At 40.6% G+C, this 23,894-nt stretch overlaps 2 protein-coding genes across 20 annotated transcripts in view; both read left to right on the top strand.

Annotated features, from left to right (window-relative positions):
• The window catches only part of LOC112249011 (diacylglycerol kinase zeta), a 121,442-nt gene extending 116,323 nt beyond the window's left edge, over positions 1-5,119 (top strand). For all 18 annotated transcript variants that reach the window (XM_024418580.2, XM_024418577.2, XM_024418578.2 and 15 more), the window contains 3 exons: positions 423-459; positions 593-692; positions 2,274-5,119. In XM_024418580.2, the coding sequence (XP_024274348.1) occupies positions 423-459; positions 593-692; positions 2,274-2,390 (254 nt within the window). In that variant the 3' untranslated portion in view covers positions 2,391-5,119. The remainder of the gene's footprint in view (positions 1-422; positions 460-592; positions 693-2,273) is intronic.
• A 5,819-nt stretch (positions 5,120-10,938) lies between these two features.
• LOC112249009 (midkine-B) lies at positions 10,939-23,894 on the top strand. Of its 2 annotated transcripts, XM_024418563.2 has the most exons (6): positions 10,942-11,096; positions 19,254-19,378; positions 20,895-20,977; positions 21,187-21,357; positions 22,638-22,799; positions 22,927-23,894. In XM_024418563.2, the coding sequence occupies exons 2-6, from the start codon at positions 19,296-19,298 to the stop codon at positions 22,953-22,955; spliced, it is 528 nt and encodes a 175-aa protein (XP_024274331.1). In that variant the 5' UTR covers positions 10,942-11,096; positions 19,254-19,295; the 3' UTR covers positions 22,956-23,894. The 2 variants fall into 2 exon arrangements, with proteins under 2 accessions (XP_024274332.1, XP_024274331.1); XM_024418564.2 differs by lacking the exon at positions 19,254-19,378 and having other exon boundaries at positions 10,939-11,096.

Genomic DNA, 23,894 nt, shown 5'->3' with positions numbered 1-23,894 from the left:
GGTAGGACATCCCCCTCACAATACTGAATCATTCGGGGGTATTTCCCAAAGTGAGTCTGTGACCCTCAAATATCAACTATGTGTCAGAAGTTAACCCAGAACGGTAGGCTCTATGTTTTATAAAAGTAGAATTATGTTCCAGGTGTGGAACGCCATATATTTCAGGGTCATGAGCATTGTTTAAGACAAGCCACAGCGCAGATACATCTCACTCTGTGTACGCTTGATGACATTTATGGAGTCTTTCTGGCTCAACAACGAATGATACATTCCAATATTTGAAAAGGGAAATGTTTTCTGTCAAATTCCTCCTGCACCAGCTTTTTGCTACTTTATAAAAGTAGTACCTTGGAGCATTGTAATTGGTTTAGGGACATGCTTTGAAATGTCTCTCTCCCCCCCCTGCCCCCTACCAAAAACAGCACCCACAGATATCCTGGATGTAACAGAAAAAGAAAAGTAAGTTTAAGACATGGATTTTGAAATGCTCATTTTACACATATTCTCTGTGATGTATCTAGTTAACGTTTTTTAAATAGAAAGTTACACTCATTGGATCTACTCTGTCTGTCTTTCTCTCTCTCGGTCTCAGTGGGGAGACAGTGTTGCACAAAGCAGCGTCACTGTGTCAGAGGACTATCTGTCACTACCTGGTAGAGGCAGGGGCATCCCTCATGAAGACCGACTTACAGGTGAGAGCAACGCTCCCTCTTCCCTCATTTGCTTTACTCTTTATTTGGCCAAAATAAACCAAGTTGATGCTTAGGTTACCCCTGAGAAGGGTTTTATACAGTGGATAAGGCGGCAGGTAGCCTAGCGGTTAAGAGCGTTGGGTCCGAAAGGTCGCTGGTTCAAGTCCCTGACCCGACTAGGTGAAAAATCTGCCGTTGTGCCCTTGAGCAATGTACTTAACCCTAATTGCTCTTGTAAGTCGCTCTGGATAAGAGCGTCTGCTAAATGACTAAAATGAATAAGTGGTGGGTATCGAATGGCCTAATCATCATCCAGAAGGAAAATTAGCTCGTCTTTCTTATGACAAGCTAATTATACACCGGGTGAGGGAGCATTACAGTGGTGCCCTCTGAACCAAACTTTCCAGATGCCTGCAAAGTCCATTAAAGTACTTACCTCCAAGTGGCTCCATCATAAAAATGTCTTATGTGTTTACCCTCTCCTGCAGAGATGGCCAACTGGATACATTTGTTTCAGTGTGTGGAAAGCAGTTGGAGCATAACGCTTACATTTTATACTACAGTATTTCACAAGCATCCTCCTTCTGAAGACCCCACAGATGGTTTTTATCTCAGATTTCAGGTCCTGGAAGGCTCAGACTTTACCACATTTAAGATTTCTTGATTTTCATGTCAAGGCTTGAAGAATTTTCTTATACAAAATCTCACTGCCAAGTGGTGTGTCTGCAATGTAGTGTCTCTCATACTGTAAGCAACTGGCAGAATGCTTGAGGTGTCCCCAGGGGGGAGTGTAGTCCTGGCCAGTCAGTTCTATCATGCATTGAATGTACTCTGGTACTGTAGCTCTCCTCGAAATGAAACATTCCCATGACATTCAGCAACTCAGCAACCTCCCTCTAGCCTGTACACCCCCCCCTCTCTCTCTCTCTGCCCTCAGTGAGCTAGCAGTGAGTAACAAGCAATGATGAAAAATGTAATCTTGCAGGATTTGGGGCAAGTCTGATTCACACCCTGTGGCCTTGGGATGCAGTTCAGCCTAGCTTTCTTTCCTCTCCGCCGTCTCTTCATCCTGCCACCCTTTCTGCCTGTCAGTCTTTCTCACTCGCAATACATTCACTCTTGGCCTTGAGATGTCAGCATATCTTAGCAATTACTTTTCCTGTCTTTTTGTCTCACCCTCTCGCCATGTTCTCTTCTCTCTTATTTCTCTCTTGTGAGTTTGGTTGGGGTCTGTTCTTAAAAAAACAAGCACTTAGAAATAATTGATTTTGTGCAATCTTAAATGGTACAGGAGCTCTTGAATGAATCAGAACACCTTTATTGAGTCTAAAAACATTCTAGATTTGCTTTTGCACACCGACATTTGGTGAATATTCACTGTTGATAACTGGAAATATTAAATCTAAACCATGATGAAATCTGAATACAAATGATTCCTACAACTCAAAAATAATTGCAGACTGATCTTTGACTCTGCGGCTTAATGTTTAGACCTCAGGAGAAATAGATGCTGCCTTAATTAAAGTTGGGTTCTTCATTGCAGTCTTTCATGTTGAGCAAGTTGCCTCTCTTGTGCTGCAGGGTGACACACCAAAGCATCGTGCAGAGAAGGCCAAGGATGCAGAGCTGGCAGCCTACCTGGAGAACCGGCAGCACTACCAGATGATCCAGAGAGAGGACCAGGAGACAGCCGTGTGACTCTGCTCCCTGACCTCCAGCACCACTTCCCTATCACCTAACCCCGTGCCAAACCTACTTTAGCTAAAAAAGGAAACTCACCAGAGAAGACGGTCAAAAGGGAGCCAGTGTTGTATTCTCCTGCTAGGGAGTTGGTTGGAGTTCTACCAGATGAGAGATTCGTCAGGTCCACCATGTGAGATGCTTGTGACCAGTGGACTTGATTATTGCACTGCCCCCCCAAAAGCGTATGTTTTGTGTCGGAACACTTGGAAGAGATGGTTCTTCTGTTTCATTTTTCCCCCAGGTTGTGTTGCACTTGCAATCCACCTAGACTGAATGTTGAAATGGTTATGTAGAGAATTGTGCTCCCAGGTTTTAGGACAGGAGCTTGGGTAATTGACTGCCTTGGTAATTGTATTATTATACTCTCCGATGGAGCTGTATCTCTCTGTGTCTATAAAAGCAGCGTGAGCGTTTCAACCGTACGGATCACAATGACTCAGTGGATTTCAAAAGGGTATTAACACTCTGATCCGTAGGCCAGCTGTCTTTAAGGCTACCAAAAAAAAATGTCATTATTTTGATGACGGTTTTATTTGTTTATAGTACTGCTGTTGATTTTTTATGTTTGATTGATTGATTGATTTGTCCACCCATAATGCAGTGTAATGGGATAAAACGATCCACGAAAGTGGGGAATTTTTTACGTAACACTTCTCATCACCAAACGATTTGAATTGAATAGATCAATATTGTTCTACCTTATGGTCACTTGGCAAATGTTTATTTTATTTCTTAGTGTTAATAAGGATATTTGGTACTGTACACTTGTCGTAGTAGCTCTGTGTTAATGCAGTGTATGCACCTCAGCTCCAATTGCCTTGATTTTCTTATTTTGTTGGCTGATTCGTTTGTATTTAATGTACTTATGTCATGGTGTATTTTTATAGCATTTTTAAGCAGATTGATGTTTATATAATTTGTACATATTATAAATGTAACATTTTTGTGTTTGGTCATTACTTACTATAAAATGTGCATTTTCTATGTATTTGTTTCAGAACTACAAAGCATTTCTTCTCTCATGTTGTTACAGAAGTCAAAGGCGTATTTATTCACCTCAACATTTTTTTTACCGATTATGTTCAGCGAACTCAAAAAAAGTTCCGACGGTTTGGGTTGTAAAATTTACAAGGTGTTTGTTGTTGTTTTTTACATTAAAAAAAAATAATAATAATTTGTCTTCATAATAACCATCAATTTGAGGTTGCTATTTATTTTCCATAGTTATAATCTCTGTTAAAATATGGCTGGTCATTTAAAACTGAACTATAATCAAACTTAAGTTATAAAGACCTGTGATGGTGTTCATTTTACATTTGCGTAGAGAGCTAGGGGAAGGAATTGGTCTCATTCCAAAAGCCATCCTTCTGTATAACTAGCTAACTAGTTTAATGTAGAGCCACAGTAACTGTGGATCTACTGTATTCTGTCAGATTGAAATGAGTTGTTTCTCTGGATGTTTTCTTAAAATGATTTAATCGCTAAACATACTTATAAAACATACTTGTAAACACATTAACAAGGTACACCATTTCATATGCACATTTTTGCTGGATTCTGTTTGTTGTCAAAAGTTTCTAGTTTTGACCTTTGAAACAATCCATCATGCAAACTAAGATGCATTTCGTTGTAAATCATTGCTGTTCTCTATTATGGCCAGATACATTTCTTAATGTATGACTGAATCAGTTTCTGTGATAGGAAATATGTTGTCAGTAAAAGTCCTCTCGTGTTTCTAATTCCAGACTGACGATAACAACATATTTTTTTATTTGATGATGAAAAGTAAATTAACTGTGTAGTTCTACATCAGTTATTACGCCTCGTACATAATCATATGTTCTCACAGAATTTTTTTTTTTTGGGGGGGGTACACATTTTTTTTTAATTGAATTTTTAACAATAGAAAACATCCACATACAAACGACAACACACAGACGCACACAAACATCCACAACATCACCCCTGCCTAGACCCACCTGCTCACACCCCCCCATCTCCAGCGACCGCATCACTCTCCGCCACACAGCCTCAAAGTGCACCATTTCGTTTCATGGTCACACTGGTTGTCAGCATTTTCATTTTCAATAATGAAGACAGTAGGCCCCCCATTTAGATGACTTCACTATAATTGAAATATCATGTTAGCCTTGAGGCTGAGAAGATTGGATATCATCATTTGAGGCATTTATGGTTATACTGCATACTGAAAGAGGTGCATGTTTGATCAGGTTATGTAAAATATATCCTCTTGTTCAGAGACTGACATGGATTTATATAATTTGGATGTATATTAACATCAGGTTTTTATTGAAGCCTTATCTACCTGCACTATTTTGTATGTTTCATGTTTTTGAGGATCTGGACCAAGTTAAACAACTGTAGTTCACTGTGATCTTGGAAAGTACACCGTGGAATCATTATAATAGTGTTTTTCCCAACTTACAGTATATATTTGTCCATTTCCAATGGAAATATAGATTGAAACAGCATTAGGATATTCACATTTATCAGAGGTTTTCTAAATCCGTCTCCAGTCTCATACCATTGGGGATTCTGATTATGTAGTACGCACAGTGCATGTTGTTGTTGATTGACAGACTTTTATGGAGGCCTTGCATGATCTTTCCTCGAAGAGATGATTTGTGCCACCAAACACAAAAAAATACATTATTGTAAATGTCGTCTTTATTTTATTTTTGTATTCTTTTTTTCTTTTTCTTTTTACTTATACAGGTAAGTCGGTTAAGATTTTTAATTTATTTAAAATGACGACTTGTCAACAATATTGAATCAATTATGAAATGGTCACGTCAGATTTCTAATGAACATATACAGTGCTTTCGCAAAGTATTCAGACCCCTTGACTTTTTCCACATTTTGTTACGTTATGGCCTTATTCTAAAATGGGTTAAACTGTATTTTTCCCTCATCAATCTCCACACAATACCCCATAATGTCAAAGCAAAAACAGGTGTTAAGACATTTTGCCAATATATTAAAAATAAAATACTGAAATATCACATTTACATAAGTATTCAGACCCTTTACTCAGTACTTTGTTGAAGCACCTTTGGCAGCGATTACAGCCTCAAGTCTTATTGGGTATGACGCTACAAGCTTGGCACACCTGTATTTGGGGAGTTTCTCACATTCTTCTCTGCAGATCCTCTCAAGCTCTGTCACTTTGGATGGGGAATGTCGCTGCACAGCTGTTTTCAGGTCTCTCCAGAGATGTTAGATCGGGTTCAAGTCTTGACTCTGGTTCGGCCACTCAAGGACATTCAAAGACTGAGTGTCCCAAGCCACTCCTGAGATGTCTTGGCTGTGTACTTAGGATCGTTGTCCTGTTGGAATGTGAACCTTCGCCCCAGTCTGAGGTCCTGAGCACTCTGGAGCAGGTTTTCATCAAGGATCTCTCTGTACTTTGTTCCGTTCATCTTTCCCTCAATCCTGATTAGTCTCCTAGTCCCTGCTGCTGAAAAACATCCCCACAGCATGATGCTGCCACCACCATGCTTCACTGTAGGGATGGTTCCAGGTTTCCTCCAGACGTGATGCTTGGTATTCAGGCCAAAGAGTTCAATCTTGGTTTCATCAGAACTGAAAATCTTGTTTCTCATGGTCTGAGTCCTTTTGGTGCCTTTTGGAAAACTCCAAGTGGGCTGTCATGTGCCTTTTATTGAGGGGTGGCTTCCGTCTGGCCACTCTACCATAAAGGCCTGATTGGTGGAGTGCTGCAGAGATGGTTGTCCTTCTGGAAAGTTCTCCCATCTCCACAGAGGAACTCTGGAGCTATGTCAGTGTGACCATTGGGTTCTTAGTCACCTCCCTGACCAAGACCAGCTATAGGAAGAATCTTGGTGGTTCCAAACTTCTTCCATTTAAGAATGATGGAGGCCACTGTGTCCTGGGGAACTTCAATGCTGCAAAAATTGTACAATCTTTTCTCGGAGCTCAACGGACAATTCATTCGACCCCATGGCTTGGTTTTTGCTCTGACATGCACTGTGGGACCTTATATAGACAGGTGTGCGCCTTTCCAAATCATGTCCAATCAATTGAATTTACCACAGCTGGTCTCCAATCAAGTTGTAGAAAGATCTCAAGGATGATCAATGGTAACAGGATGCACCTGAGCTCAATTTTGAGTCTCATAGCAAATGGTCTGAATACTTAAGGTTTTCTTTTTTTTATACATCTGCAAGAATGAAAAATGAAAAGTTTTTGCTTTGTCATGATGGGGTATTGTGTGTAGATTTATGAGAAAAAAAAGTATCGATTTTAGAACAAGGCTGTAACGTAACACAATGTGGAAAAAGTCAAGGGGTCTGATTACTTTCCGCATGCACTGTATGTCCAAACCTACCACTGGAATTAAACAAGCCAAAATGTACAGAGGAAAACGTTGCTCAAACATTGTACATTCTAAAAGTCAGAGACACTTGTTGAATAAGTAAGATTGCTCATGATTAATCTTGACATCACTATCTAAGGGGCAATGCATTTATTAATAATCATGCCTCATTTGATATCCTGGTGAAAGTTGCCTTGGAAACTAAAGACAGCATCTCTCCACAGCATCTTATATATCGTCTATGATCTACCAGATTGTAGCAGTATTTTTTGGTGTTTAAGTTTCATCAGAAAATATTTTGACAACAACAGAGGAAAGGCAAAACGGAGCATGTAGTACAAAGTTACCTCTTGAAATTGAGTTGAATAACCTCAGCCTTACAGTAGTATGTTTTGTGCGCTTGTACTACAGTATACAGATTTGAATCTGGCCGAGACTTGCTATCACATCCCAAGCTATTTTTTGACATGTTCATCGCTCCATAATGAGTTTTTCTGTTGTCGTGTAATTTTCTGTACATTAACTCAGCCATTTCAACATCTCACATAGTCACTTTAGCTTTGCGTAGTGCCTTTACCCATAGCTTACGTTGAACAGAAAATACAAGGCTATTATTATCAGACACTATTTCATGTCATGAGCTCTATCCTGTTATGGTGTGCGCAAGTAAACACTTCCCATAGGTGTTATCACCAAATAATTGATTTTCTATTTGAAATGACACATTCCCCCAACATGATATTTTAAATGCTAATCTAAAGATGCGTTATAGCCCCACGTTCCATGTTGTCGACTACTGCAAAGAGCACCCTCTCCCATCGTCATTTCCGTATGTCCGCTGATTTTAAAAGTACTATCTTCAGTAGAAATCCACTGTCTTTGAATTACATACAAGTGGAAAGTGCTCTTTGGAATGGCAGGAGCGTGGAACTACCAATGCTATAACTGCATTAACGCAAAACTTTATAAGTGTTAAGTTGCATGAGTGTAATGCAGGCAGGGCTTACAGTGACTGAAAGGGGTCAGACAATTTAAATGCCTCTTTTATGACATTTTTAAGGGAGCTGCAGTAGAACAAGGAATGGTAGTTTATGTATATTATCTGTGCTTTGTTTTGAGTTGCTGTGCAATTCAGGTGCGAGAGTATCTATCACAATTAAAATAAATAAATAGAGAGAACATTTAAATTACTGTGCAATATTGTGTTTTTTTCTTTATTCAAAAATATGCCATTTTTTTTACTTCATATAAATAGTGACCAAAACGTGATGGACAGACTGGTGTGCAATGTTGACGATATCAATCTGTATATTTGTTTCTATTGGCTGATTTGTATTTTTTTTGTTTTTTTGTTATCTGCTTGGGGGAAAATAATAATAAAGGATGGTACTTAAACAACTGTATTTATTGTAATGACTTTCTTGTGAGTGTTGATTCTATTGATCCTTTCAGTAAAAGTGCACTTCTTAATAACCCTGCATTTGTATAAGGTCCTATTAATATTTATCAGCTACCTCAGGTGACCTGCTGCACAGGTGATGATTGTTACTGTAGGCTGACTGATAAGAATGGAGTCCACCTCAACTGTCTGTTAGCCTGGTTCTTTTCAAAGTTTCCTTGTACACAATGAGGGGTTCAATGGGAGGTGGTATACGGGATTTTGGAGGTGGTATAAGTGTTGGGTTAGCACACAATGTTTTTAAAAGCGGTTAGAAGTCCACAGTTTGGAGTGTACCCTCTTGTAATTTGAGGAAAACAGCCTCAATAATTACTGATGAAATTCAAGGGCTTGTGATGTCATACAAGTGTTTATTCCTCACAATCAGAGGCTATCAAGACGAAATGCCAGCTAATCTATCTATTCATTTGGTGGACTCATGACAGCGATCAAATGGACTATGTTGCATCTTCATTTTATTCTTGAGCCTTTATTTAGCCTTGCAATGTTACATGTTCTGTCTGGATGATAGCATTGGCTCATATGAGACACTGGTTACGACCAATCCTGAATGCCCAACCACATAAAGCCATTGCAGTGCAAGTATTGAAAGCCTTTTGAGACTGCACATTTCCCCTCATTTGTTGCAAACCATAAAGCTACCCACACCTGTAAAACATTCTTCTTTTTTTTAACAAGGATCTGGTAAAAACAAACCGTCCTCATAGGCCATTCGCGGCTCCCTAATCCCTGGCTGCAAGACCAGCTCAAAAGATATCAACAACTGAGATAAAGACCTCAAAGATTCCCTGAGGCCTAAACCCAGTGCTCAGACAGAGCATAGAGCAGCGTATACAGAGTGATATGTAAGCAAAGCTTGATGGTCCAACCCAGTGAGACAAACTGCCATTTTTGTAAAAATGTCTGAAGGAAAGTAATAGTTAAATGTGATAGTTAAAGTGATAGTTAAATGCCTCGGTGTTGCAACATGCAATGTGTTTGAAAATGATGAGTCATGTAAGTCAGAGCTGATTCATAGTGCATCGTCTGGAATGATTCAATACTGTAATTGGATACTGACTAGTTACTGCTGGATGTTGTATTGGATGTGTGTTTATCAGTTTGGTCCATTTGTGAAATTTAACAGCTTTTTTCCCCTTGCTCTGACTCATTGTTGGCATGCTATCCAACTGGCAATTGGAAATGTCCCTGTCTATGGTTCAGATTCTGGTCTGATCGCTATTGTGGTCCTGACTCACCTCCCCTGCCCTTCTGGGATTACCAAATCACATGGCCCGAGGTCACAGAGTTATCTTGGATATACTGTACATCGATACTAGATAACATGTAGACACATACTGAATACATTGTATGTTATCAGTACAGTCATCTAGTTATTGAAAATGTGGTTATTTACTGTAAAACACTGTCAGCCTATCTAGGCAACACACTGTTACTCTGCCCTGTGGTCAAGCATTTGCTTACACTAGAGGAGGCTGGTAGGAGGAGCTACAGGAGGACGGACTCATTGTATGTGGCTGAAATTGAATAAATGGTCAAACCATGTGGTTTCCATATGTTTGACACCATATTATTAATTCCATTACAGTCTTTACAATGAGCCCGTCCTCCTATAGCTCCTCCCACCAGTTTCCTCTGGCTTACACGTGGTGTTTATAAATGGCCCTGTCTAACGGAAGCTGTTGTGTGACAATAAGCTCTCTGGGTACAAAATCAGAGGTGGCCAGGAATTATAGGGCAAATGACTGGTCAATCCCTCCTGTCCTCCTGTATAGCATTTACTGTGGAGTGGTGGAAAAGGTACCCAATTGTCATACTTGAGTAAAAGTATAGATACCTTTAATAGAAAGTAAAAGTCACCCAGTAAAATACTACTTGAGTAAAAGTCTAAAAGTATTTGTAAGTATCAAAAGTAAAAGTATGAATCATTTAAAATTCCTTCTATTAAGCAAAGCAGGCAGGACCCTTTTCTTGTTTTTAAACTGTATGTAATGGCAAGGGGCACACTCCAACACTCAGATATAATTTGCGAAAGATGCATTTGTTTAGTGAGTCCGCCAGATTAGAGGCAGAAGGGATGACCATGTGTTGTCTGGATAACTGCATGAATGGGACCATTTTCCTTCAAAATTTTCCTTCACATTTTCATTCAAAATGTAACGTGTTATTTTGGGTGTCAGGGAAAATACATTATTTTCATTAGGAATGTAGTGAAGTAATAGTAAAAGTTGTCAAAAATATAAATAGTAAAGTAAAGTACAGATACAAAAAAAACGACTTAAGTAGTACTTTAAAGTATTTTTACTTAAGTACTTTACACCACTGCATTTCTGATGCCTACATCCCTAGGCATTCTGTAGGCACCATAGAATAATAGAATCTGTCTATGGTAGGTAGTCTGAGCACGTCATTATGCTTTCCTTTCTCTGTGGTAATGTCTGGTGGTGAAATTGATATGGGTATATATAGCAATCAATGTATTTTTAATTAGCAAGCATTAAAAAAATACTTGTAGCTTCGAAAGACTAGAACAATGACTGAGACATAATAATTTAGGCTTCTAGGGATTCACAAAAATAAAACAAAAAGTTTATACCCTAGGCTAGGGGTTGCGCGGTTAGGTGTCTCTTGACCCGTAATCATCACGTGGGTTAGTGATGTCACTAGGTGGTTAATTTAGTGTGGCCCTAATGTTACCAGCTCAAACTAGTTTTGGAGAAACAAAGGGGAGGGCGACAAATAAGAGCAAGCTGACCGGGATAGAGGTATTCTAGGACTGTAGGACTCTCTTGTGGCTCAGAGTAAGACCTTTAACTCTCGCCAAGAAGTACGATCAAAGAAACAAGTAAGTTATATGTTTATTTATCCAAATGTATAGTGATAAAATTCTTATTTTGTGTCACTCAATACAACGTTGTCATTACTCACTTTTAATAGTTCAAATATATAGTCTCCATCATCGGAATCCTCTGGAGGATAACTGACATGTCGTGTGTAATTTCTCCATTAGAGTTATTTTTCTTGGGAGGTTTTATTTGTGTGTATGTTTCTTTATTGAATTTTTCTTTTTAGTTTTATGGTCTTTTAAGTAATTTATGCACCATGTGTTGACTATACTGCATATATTCATAACTTTTGCCAGTAACGAACACACAACTTTTGTCCCATACACGCGATTTGCGCAATAAGCGCAGTGGCACTGCGTATTGTCACACACGTTCGTTGAATCCTAAATATGAAGTCAAGGATTACATTAAAAAATACTGAACAGAACGAACTTGTTTCATTCTACAACGGTTCTGTTTAGGGCTCAGAAGAACTTGTGGCCAAGATACGTTTTGTTGTAATTGTTTTTGCTTTGAGTTGAATAACTTTCTAATTATGTTATAGCTACTTTTCACTGTGTGACAACGTCCTCAGGGGTGACACATTCTAGTTTTGATGATAATAAGACGTGTGTGAGTGGTGTACCCTCTGGACTTCTTCCAACCTCAAGTATAACAGCTCAAAATAGTTACAGTAACGTGGCTATACATTTAGATAAATCCTGCGCAATATAAGAATATTGTTTAATATAAGTCATTATGTTGAGTTGTTACTATTTCAGCTGTAGTGAAAGCTACGTAGTTTGAAAGTGTACTTTTGCATATCTTTGTTCATCTTAAAGTAGCCATTTATTCCACAATCTTAATTGTGTTCATGTGCCAGAAATCTTTTGCTCTAAGTTTGGGCCATTGAATGGTTTTTATGACCAGAAAACTTCACATGAGCAATAACTGTAAGTGACTCGGGATAAGAGCTCCTGCTAAATGACTAAAACGGATGTAAATGTAAATCTCTTCCACCTCAAGAATATGACCATTGAAATCGACTCCAAACTCAGGTACTTGTATTCACTGCTTATCCACTCCACTCAAGAGTTGTTCTCCTTTCTTTGTCTTTCACTGCCCAGGACCTTTTCACCTGACCACAATTATCTGCTCCCCCCATCCAAAGTAGGGGCTGTGTAAGAGGCTGTAAAAGATTATTTGCAGTCAGAGATAACAGCCAAAGCAACATAACCTTAGAGATGAAATGGGAAAAAGATAGTCCTCAATCTGTTGTTATCATTGTTTTTCCTGTTGTATTTTTGTCTCTTTTAGAAAGCTATTGGGCACGCTGGATACAGATTGTGCCTCGGGGTTATGTTTTTAGAAAGGGAGGAGGGGTAGGATGGGGCTTTACAGCTTGTGTGAGCTTGGCAGATGGACCTCGAGGCAATGGCACAGATAATCAGTGGAGAGAAAACAGCTTTGAAAAGACAGATAAAACTCTCCCTGGCTATTGAAATGCACCGTTCAGCCTGCAGGGCCCCTCAACTATTCTCTCACTGCTCATGGGTATGATGGAGTCTGTCGTTGGTTATGTTAGCGTATCGTGAAATAAGAAGGAATGTGAAGTAAGTAGGCAAGGGCCATTGTCTCTTTTAGAGAATAAACCATTCTGTCATGACTGCCAAGCCTCAACCAGAAGGGATAATATTTTCACGTCATTGATGGCAGGGAGGACGTTTAGCTGTTGTCCATATAGTAGATAAAGTGCACTCATCCTATTTGAGTCAATAATGTGAACCACTATGTCCTTGCACTGTCGGTCTCTGACGGCCAGAATCCACCTATATTTTGTATATTAGATCAAATAAAGCATGTGATTCAGCCATTTGTTGGCCACTAAGTGTTACTCCCTTAAGTAGGCCAGGACATTCTGTGTCTTTGTTAACTGTCTTTCTTTAGAGTGACCCTCGACCCCGCAGCTTCTCTCTTATTGGTCTTAGTGGGCATTCCATCCTTCTTTTTTTTTGCGGTCAGTGGCTTTTCTGAGAAGACGAGGAATGCTGCTTTGCAGTAAAAACAAGAGTGACTTTAACCCTTTATGCTTTTCAGGTTCAGTGTGGTCCTGCTTTCCATGTGTTGTTATTGTTTCGTTGTAGAACTGATCTAGATGTGTGTTTGACAGTAACTCTAATGTTATCTATTTGACCATGATCAGATTATTAGCAAGAGGAACCACCATGATGGTTACGGTGTCTGGTCCAATTTTACTATTTGGTTTGCTTTCTGCTAGGCAATAAATATTATGTTCATCCCATTGTGTGATGGGTAGATGGTGGTAGTTGGGTGGGGTGTTAATAGTGGGCGATGTTTCATAATAATAATAATAATAATGTTTATGGTTGGGTAAAGAAGATCTCTTACACACCCATACCTAAGTATTCTAACATTCTTGTTACAGCTGCATTACTGATGGATAAAACATTACTGGCACGGATAAAAATAGCAATGTTTGTCTGCATATTTAGCAAGTCTTTCAGCATGCTAGCTCTTGTAAGCTGTAGTATTTTAAGATGACCTTTCTCCCAATATGCTACGGTCACATTCAGATGTGTGGAACAAAGACTCTGCATGGGATATCTGTCTAGTGGCCCTTTAGAATGGAGTGAAAGGAGACCAGGAAAAGGCTCTGTTTTGATACAGGGTGTCTGCATTAGCAAAGAACGATGAAAGATTTTGAGTGCTCTCCGGGCCTCACCCACGGCAAGGCTCAGTGGGTTAGACGAGGCCTGCTGGGTGTTGTTTCATCAATGACAAATGTGTTGCCTGGAGTAGCCCCTCGACATTTATGACCAGGGGAAGAATGTCATTGGAACTGCTAGCTGGGGGGGGGCGGGGGTGGCAGTTGAGAATGGGGAGTTTCCAGAGTTTTATGGTTGCTTGGAGTGTTTAATTATGCTTACTGGCCACTGGCGCCTAATTACTTTTTTGAGGACAGAAGACAGATTTACTGGGCCAGCAGAATATTTGATCAACTGGCTTGAAGAGGAGCAGTAAGTGTATGTGCCAGAGGGCCTGCTGGCCTGGTATTTGTGTAGCCTTCGCTTTCATTCTCAGTCCTTTTGATGAGCAGTCAAATACAGATATAACACTTTCAGAAGCCAATTGTAAAATTGCCTGATAGAAGGATTGTGCCTTGGTAGATTCTCAGGTAGACCAGCTCCCTTTCAGTAGTGAGTGGATGGCTGCCGCTTATGGCATTCTACCTCACACAGTACGAGGCCATAGTTCAGAGAGGTGATAACCTCTAATGGATTGGACTTTTCCAGTGAGTTGTTGATTCATCAGTTGTAGCTGACCTTTCTATCCAGGGCTGCCCGCAGGCAGGGAAAGTTCAATGCGAGCATAATGCAATGTGAGAGGATGTGACTGCCATCTCTGCTCGGCTTCTGGACATATTGGCTCAGGCACAAACCAATAAAACAAATGTTGCTGTTAGATCAGTTTGTGTGGGCAACGGGAAATACACAAGGGTGCTGTTCATCAGAGACTTCCCAGAAAACTGGGAACATTCACAGAACATTATCTAAGATTCCCGTTAAGTCGACGTGGGGGGGGTTATTTAGATTCATCAGGGGGTGCTTCCTGTGGCTATGTCCTTGGAATCTTCTCCCAACATTCACTCACATTTTCTTCACAACATCTGTAAAAACTGCAACAGAACATTCCCCTAAGGTTGTCATTAGGTTGCCGGGGAATGTAATAACACAATGTTCCGGTAATGTTCTTAGAAACATACTGCCGCAACAAAATGTGCGAGCAGTAGAACTGGTTCCGAGGAAACAGTACAGGAACGTTCTGCTAATGTTGAGGGAAACGATTTTCAAAACACCATTGACAAAAAGCAGGGAATATTCATTCCTACAATGGTTTCAAAAAGGTTATAGTGTGACATTGTGACATGATGGTTGTAATAATGTTCCCTGAAAATACTTAAGCAATATAATGTTGGAGCAATAGAAGTTGTTCTTAAAAAACATTCCAGGAATATTCAGCGAATGTTGATGGAGATATTACTATTAACCCGATAACAATAAACCTCCCTGCAGGACTCTAATAAAGTTCTTCTGTAAGGTTATGACACAACGATCCAGAATTGTTCTAAAAACATACTTCAACGATCATGCAATTAGTTCTGAAAACATTGCTGCAATGTTCTGCTAACATTGATGTGTTATGTAACATTATTATGCTGTAGGAAGTTGCCAAAGTTTTAAACAAATGGCATCCCTATCCTCTTTCATCATTATATCCTATTAGGGTATTGTCCAAACAAAGCTGTAGCTTTTTTCAACAATGGCAATCAAGTAGATTTGAACCTGCAATCTTCCATCTTCAAGCCTTGTAGCCTACTTAGTTTTCTACTTGGTTTGCTGCACCACCACAATCTTGATGTTTCTAGTGGATCCTTAAATGATGATCCAAACTATGGCTACAGTATATGTCTTAGTACATATGCACGTCTATGTACACCTCACCACAATCTGCCAGGAAATAATTGAACATGAATTCTGAAATCAAGTTTGGAGGTAAAATGAAAGTAAAACTTTACAGCATATAAAGACAATTGGCAGAGAAAGAAAGAAATAGAGGACACTTATTTTTTGGATTTTGTTATTATATCTTTTACAACAACTAAGACCACAACCTGGAAGTCAGAGTAAAGGTGTGTAAACAGCTTTATATTTGTGTTAGTCACACCCCAGTGGTGCAGTGGATTCATTCCAGGGATAACAGTCCAAAGCCCGGGTTTGATCCCTTGCTTGCGACTATCAACTAATTATGGTAAAATCATGTGATTCCAAATAATTGCCGTGTGTTTCTACATGGATTGTTGTACAACTAACGTCCTAAACAGTAAGATAACACTGACACATGGAAGAAACATCTATGGACTGTTCAAAACTTCATTTGATAATTCTGGGAACATTGAGGGAATGTTTTGTGCACCCTGATACAAACATTGTAAGAATGCCTTCAAAACTGGACAGATTTTGTCATATCCACACAATGTTCCCATAACCTAAATAAATGTTTTAGGAACCTTTTAAAGAACATAAAAACATGTTCTGGGAACGTTCTTGCAACATCAGGCAAACGTTTTTTCAACCTAATAGAAACCTTGTAATTATCTGCACAACTGGACTGTTGTGTTTTGGGAATATATTTTTTGCCATGTTCCCACAACATAAAGATATGTGTTAGGAACTTTCAAAGAACATAAAAAAATGTGTTCTGGGAATGTTCACGTAACATCAGGTGAATGTTTTTTGCATTCTCAAATTGCATAATTGCATAAACATTGTGTAATCATCTGCACAACTGGAAGGTTTTTACGTTTTGGGAACATATCTTTTGTGATGTCCCCACAATGTTCCCACCAGACTGTTCCCACAACTTAATGAAACATTCCGGGAACCTTTAAAGAACAGACCAAATGTGTCCTGGGATCATTCTTGCAACATCAAGCGAATGTTTTATAGAAACATGTCACGTCCTGACCATAGAGAGCCCTTATTTTCTATGGTCAGGGCGTGACTGGGGGTTAGTCTAGTTTATTATTTCTATGTGGGGTTCTAGTTTTGTTTTCTATGTTGGTGATTTTGTATGATTCCCAATTAGAGGCAGCTGGTAATCGTTGTCTCTAATTGTGGATCATATTTAGGTAGCTTTTCTCCACCGGTATTTTGTGGGATATTGTTTATGGGTAGTTGTATGTCAGCACTCAATTGTTGTCAAGTTTCGTTCTTGCTTTATTGTTTTGTGCGTTTCACTAAATAAAGATGTGGAACCCAGATCACACTGCACGTTGGTCCGAGTATGCTTCTAACGATCGTGACAGAATATCCCACCACAACAGGACCAAGCAGCGTGCCCAGGAGGAGAGGGTAACATGAACTTGGGAGGAGATTCTGGATGGGAAAGGATCCGGGACTTGGGAGGAAATCTTGGCAGGAAAGGATCGCCTTCCTTGGCGGGAGACGCAAGGAGAGAAGGGAGGACAGTGACGACGCCGGGGTTCGCGGCCACAAGGAAAGCCCAAAAGACAGACCGAAAAAGAAAAAAGAATTGGGAGGGGGCACATGGGGTGGTCAGCGGAGCCGAGGAGTGAACCAGAGCCAGTCTGGGAGAAGAGGCAGATGCTGGAGGAGAGTGAAAGGAGAGCGTCAGAGATTGAATGGAGGTATTGGAGGAGAAAGAGCGGAGCGGGTTGTTAAGTTGGTGGAAGATGCACGACAGTTGCCCTAAGGAGCGTGTAATTAGTTTAATGCTACATGAGTCAGCTCCCCGTACTCGTCCTGAGAAGTGTGTTAAAGTTCCGGTACAGTTGATGCCAGCTATACACACCAGGTCTCCAGTGCGAATTCACAGCCCAGTACATTCTGTGCCAGCTCCTCGCACTTGCCGTGCGAAGTGTGTTAAAGTTCCAGTACAATTTAATGCCAGCTATACGCACCAGGTCTCCAGTGCGCCTTCACAGCCCAGTACGTCCTGTGCCAGCTCCTCGCATTTGCCGGGCGAGGTGTATCATCGAACCGGTACCATTGATGCCGGCTATATGCACCAGGTCTCCAGTACGTCTCCACAGCCCTGTACGTCCTGTGCCTGCTCCTCGCTCTCTTCCTCATGTGCGCCTTCCCAGTCAGGTATGTCCTGTGCCTGCTCCTCGCATTCTCCCTGAAGTGCGTGTTCCCAGTCAGGTTCGTCCTGTGCCTGCTCCTCGCACTCTCCCTCAAGTGCGCCTTCCCAGTCAGGTACGTCCTGTGGCTGCTCCTTGCACTCGCCCTGAGGTGCGTGTCACCAGTCCGGTGCCACATGTGCCAGCCCCACGCATCAGGCCTCCAGAGCTTCCGGCGACGGTCCCCAGTCCAGAGCTTCCGGCGACGGTCCCCAGTCCAGAGCTTCCGGCGACGGTCCCCAGTCCAGAGCTTCCGGCAACGGTCCCCAGTCCAGAGCTTCCGGCGACCGTCCCCAGTCCAGAGCTTTCGGCGACGATTTCCAGTCCGGAACCTCCGGTGATGATTTCCGGACTGTGGACCTCCTACGACGGTCCACAGTCCGGAACCTCCTGAGATGGTCCACAGTCCGAACCTCCTGAGACGGTCCACGGTCCAGAACCTCCAGCTCAGGAGCCTTCCTCTGCGCCGATGTCCAGTCCGAGCACGGCGTCCAGTCCAGGTCCAAGGCAGGAGCCTTCCTCTGCGCCGAAGTCCAGTCCGAGCACGGTGTCCAGTCCAGCTCCATGGCAGGAGTCTTCCTCTGCACCGATGTCCAGGCCAGGGCCGGTGTCCAGTTCCGCCAGGTAGCTTTTTCCCACCTGTGTTTTGTGGGATATTGTTTATGAGTAGTTGTATGTCAGCACTCCATTGTCGTCACGTTTGTTCTTGCTTTATTGTTTTGTGCATTTCACTAAATAAAGATGTGGAACCCAGATCACGCTGCACGTTGGTCCGAGTATGCTTCTAACGATCTTGACAAAACATTGTATAATCATCAGCACAACTGGACTGTTGTTGTATTATGAGAACATTTGCCACAACCTAACCAATGTTCTGGGAACTTTCACAGAACCAATTTTGGTTTGCTCGGTTGGCGTCTTAGTTTGTGTTGTAGGAAGATTCTTTGTAACGTCCACATGACATATCGTGAACAGCCCAGAACGTGACATCTTAGTTTCCTGCTGCTGTGCGATCTCAATTCTTTGTTCTCGGTGGCTTCATTGTTTGTGTTCCACTAGGAAACTTGTATGATTTATGCATTTTGCCAGTCATTAATGAGGGGTCCTAATTAATCCTAGCCAATAATCAGGCTATGGTACAGAAAACACATCTTGTGCCTTGAATGTTGATTGTATGTCACAGATATCAACGTAATAATATTTCAAATACTTCTTTGTATAGTGAGAAGCAATGTTTCAGTTTTTATTACCCTGGGAAGCAGATTGATTGAATAGGGCCGCTAATCTTTTGAAGGGAAAGCGTGAAATACTTTTAGATTCCCACCACAAAATCAAGGATTTGGTATTATAGGCAACCTTGTTTGGGTAATTGATGTCAGATTCGTGGAATGAAAAGAGTTACTCTTTGTGGGTGTTCTTCAAACTAATACTAGACCTGTCTGTCCCGGCACAGCTCTGAACTCTTCTAACCCAGACAGAGACAAGCAGTTCCCCCATGTCCCCCAGAAGAATTGCTTCAAACCAAGCCTCTTCCATCGAGCTCTCCCTGTCAGGGCGGCCCCTATCACCTCCCAGCAGGTGGGTTAGCCTTCACCATGGTGATCTGGTGCTGCCATCCATCCCCTGCTGCTAGCTCTGGGACTGTTGGCAGAAAGAATAGACTTGAACTCAATTAAGTCAGAGAATAAATAGAAACTCAGAACTTGAGAGTCTAGGAGGATGCCTTATAGACAACCAGACATTTCAGAAATAGCGGGCTATTTCTTTATCTGTGAGTTACTGTCCTTTTCTTTTGAACTTAAAGCTGAAATCTGTAACTGGTCGCCCCAGTGCCTTTGTTTTCAGGGGTTTAGCAGAAACATACCTCAAACAACATGGCCAGCCTAGCTAGCCTGTAAAGTAGGGTTGAGTTTGGCCACATTGTGGCGCTGTTGGACATGCAAGCTCATTGGCTCATAGCGGCCATATTGTTTCAGCTAGTCTTGCATTCATAGATGCTATATACCAAATTTGGTCCCGATCGGTCCAGCGGTTCTGGAGAAGAAGACGTTAAAAATGGTCCAACATACATCAAAAGCATGATTGCATGATCAGTTTGATTGTGAATTCTGATATTTGGAAAGTACTGAAGTAACTCGTCCTTGGGCTTTGTGTCAAATTTTTCCTGATGGTGGCACGGTAGGCCCATAGCTGAACTCCACCATTGGTGCTTGCAGCTATATATTTTATTGTTTTGTTGATGAAACCGAGGAGAATGTCCGGCAACGTGGTAAAAAACAATTTGCAGTACATATTCTGGTGTTCTATTGCGCGTTCAATGATGTCCGAGTAAAAAAAAAAATACACAGTGTTATGTCTGCATAATGCAATGACCATGATACACAAAGATGAACGTGCGATTGTGACAATAAGATGAATTGTGTTTAATGTGTCATCAACATGAGCCGGATAGATTTATGTTTTCGAACATATTCCAGGCAACTGCATGTCACAAAATGAAATGTTGTATTTTGTTTGGTGTTCATGTTGGAAAACGTGTTTTGTGTAAGGGGAAGTGAAAGGGTGGAGTGGGTAGCTCATGACCCATTGATCCTCATTGCTGGTTGTGTGCCTCACAGTTTGTCTGGTTGACCCTAAATTGAGTCATGAGAGCATAGGGAAAAAATCAATACAATCTTTCAGCCCTCTCACATGTATTTTCCTAGTTCTCACTCTCACAGGCTCGAGTGTCAAGCTTTAAAACGGTTTCATGTAATTCATTTTATATAACATGACTTGTTTTACTCTTTGACCATAATCCTTTATTCACTTTTCACCTCTAAAGTAGAGAACCTCTCATTGTAATGTGCAGACTCCTCATGAACGGACAGGGGTGAATTAGTTTGAATAGCTGGCAACGATCAATATTTGACCTTGATCGTGGTCTTTCAACTCTCATCTCGATTATAGATACACACCAGAGGACAAATCAGGTTGACCTTTGGAACAGCAGATGTCACCTCAAATGACACACAATATAACCTACAGAATGGCTCAATTATTTCTAGTGCCACGATTGTAATGGCATGTTTTTTTTCTTTTTTTTTCTCTCCAGTATGCGAGGTTTGTTCTCAACAGTTGTGGTGCTTCTGGTGGCCTTGATGATAGTCACCACTGAAGCAGGGAAAAACAAAAGAGGTAAGGGATTTGCTATGTTTGGCTTTAATATGCCGTGCCCAGTTTTAGAATTAGCACGGCAGTTGCACCTTTCATGAGGTTCATAAAGCCCCATGAAAGGTTGGAAACATGTCCTTACTAATTACTAATTGGAATTTTGCTGATATTATTTCCGTCATCTGTGTATATTTATTTTTTCATAATTACATCTTGACATTTTTGTTTCACAGAGAAGGGGAAAGGGGCCAAGGGTGCTGCCACTGAGTGTGCGGAATGGCGCTATGGTAGCTGTGTGCCTAACAACGGAGACTGTGGAGCCGGTGTCAGAGAGGGCACCTGCAACGACCAGATGAGGAAACTGAAGTGCAAAGTGCCTTGCAACTGGAAGAAGGAGTTCGGCGGTAGGAATTATACATCGATAGATGATTCCAATTCCCTTGATATACCCTGCAATTTCTCAAAGTGTAAAGTGGTGGTCAGTCAATCAAAAATATAGCAAACATGTCATTCATAGGTTATTACTACATCATTAGAATTGTATCATGACATTTCTTAGTAAATACCTAGTAATTTACATAACCGCAAAAAACTATAGAACAATTTCTTTAGAATAAATTATGTTCAGACTGTTCTATGATAGTCTCATGACTGTTACTGTAATTGAATTATGCCAATGTGTTTTCATTAATTGAAAAACCTTAATCTATTTTATGAGAATTTGTAAGATTCTTGTTTGCATAAAATAGACGTAGACCAGCCATTTCAATAATAGGTAACATAATTTATTCTCGGAGCGCGCTGCCACGTTACCACGAGCAACAGTTTATATACAATAACATGACGTCATTTCATTGCTTAACAGAATCCCCTCCTCTCGACCTGGACAAAGTGAGGTTAATAGTTCATTCTAACTTACTAACACATACACAGGTCACACAACATAACTGAATTAACTTTTGACCCATCAACATTATCGATAACCACTTAGCTGACAGTTCTAATTAACAGAGAACCTAGGAATGCACTCACAGCCTTATCTAAAACACCCCAGAGCTCAGTTTCGTCGGTTCAACCAAATGTTAACTACCTTATCTGCTTACTTAATCCACAACCCATTCATTTCTGCCTAGTTGGAATGGTGTTCATTAACTTTAATTACTCCTTGTCCGTGTCACACAATCCCTTCTTATGAACTCATATTGTTAATCAGATATAATAAAACAGAGTATAAGTTTACTTAGTTACAGTTCCATTTAAAATGATTTGTTCAGTCATTTAATCATAATTTTCCCAACATGACTCACACTAAATTCTTCCGCTACTCTGTCGTTCACTACATACTTTAGTCTGAGACTGCCATCATTGAAGTTGTTTGTTGGGAGGAGGGGCACGAGGGGCGTTGTGCAAAGCAAAGTCATCAATGATTGGATTGTCTCTAACCAATCAGAGTACCAAAGCCAATGCCGAATTTTCAAACCATCACTTTACCCACATGTGTTCTGGCTCTGGCCCAAACCATTGGTTTCTGGACAATCAGATGGCCCGAATGTGTCCGCATTCGATGATGGATCGGGGAGGTACTCAGATCCAGACTCATTGCAGGGAAGAAACTAACGTACGTGGGCTTTAAAAAATATATATCATACTCAACGGTTTTCCCTTCTGAACTGTGCAATTTCAGCTGACTGCAAGTATAAGTTTGGCAGCTGGGGTGAGTGTGATACAGCTACTGGATCCAAGAACCGGTCTGGAACCCTGAAAAAGGCCCTGTACGACGCAGAGTGCCAACCCACCATCAAGGTGTCTAAGCCATGCCCCGCAAAGACCAAGACAAAGGCCAAAGGTAAGAAGTAGAAATGTAAGTAATGTAATAAAGTGAAATTCCTATCCACAAATGAGTATGTAATATTGAGCAAAGAATCTATGATGAATTTACCCTATTGTTTTGTTTTTTTATTGTCTTCCTACAGGAAAGAAGGGAAGAGGCAAGGAGAACTAGAAGGTGGATGAGTCCACATTGAAGAAGTGATTGGTTGGATTTTATTACGCAATATCCTTTGCTTTTTCAACAAACATAATATGCACAAGTGAATTATGAGATGTCAAGTGGGCCCTTCCTTCAAATACAGTATAACAAATGCTAAATGTCTCTGAATATTGACCAAATATCCCACAAATGTAGACAAACACAATTTTTTTTCTCACAAAAATGTCCAGCTGTCAGTGGCCTGGCAATTTGGCAAGTAAGAATGCAGTTCTGGACATGCTGTATTATGCAAGATATGCAAGAAACAGATACTCTTGAACTCAGCAGTGTTTTAGATCTACCTAGACAACCTTGTGATGTACAACCAGAGTTTGTTGTATTTTTTGTACGCTCTCAGTTCCTTTACATTAGTTCAACTGGAGTCAAGGCAAAGCTCCTTGTTTGAGATGATTTTAACCAGTAGATTTGATATACTTGAGTTTTTTTAAATTAAAAATGTTCATCTTACATTGTTGTGATTGTTATAGTTTTCTCTTGACTACCAATTAGTATTACTAACAGAATTGATGAGTGGATTTCAGTTGCGTGTGCCAATTAGTAAAAGTAGAGAGATGCAAATCAACTATTTTTCTAGTAAACTGAGGACTGTCAGCTCAACGTGTTTCATGTACAATACAAAGCTGAGATTGAATGCTCAAGAGAAGGCAGTCATTGTCTTTGTAACGATAATAGTGGTATTGTTAAAACGATTCGTTTTATAATATATATATACTTCAAAAGGTGTCAGGCGATTTTGAGTCGAACTGCTGCGTTCATATTTTAGCAAACACATACATACGCCTTCACACAGTTCATCTGTACTCTCATTTTTGTAATTACTGTCATTATTATTACACAAACCCTTGGAACAGAAAAAAATCTACCACTTAAAATAAACTCTCAGAATTTTGA

The sequence above is a fragment of the Oncorhynchus tshawytscha genome, linkage group LG04 (assembly GCF_018296145.1).
Source record: "Oncorhynchus tshawytscha isolate Ot180627B linkage group LG04, Otsh_v2.0, whole genome shotgun sequence".
In the NCBI taxonomy this organism is placed as follows: domain Eukaryota; kingdom Metazoa; phylum Chordata; class Actinopteri; order Salmoniformes; family Salmonidae; genus Oncorhynchus; species Oncorhynchus tshawytscha.
Note: the sequence above shows the minus strand (reverse complement) of the source record. Positions and strands in the feature narration are given on the sequence as shown.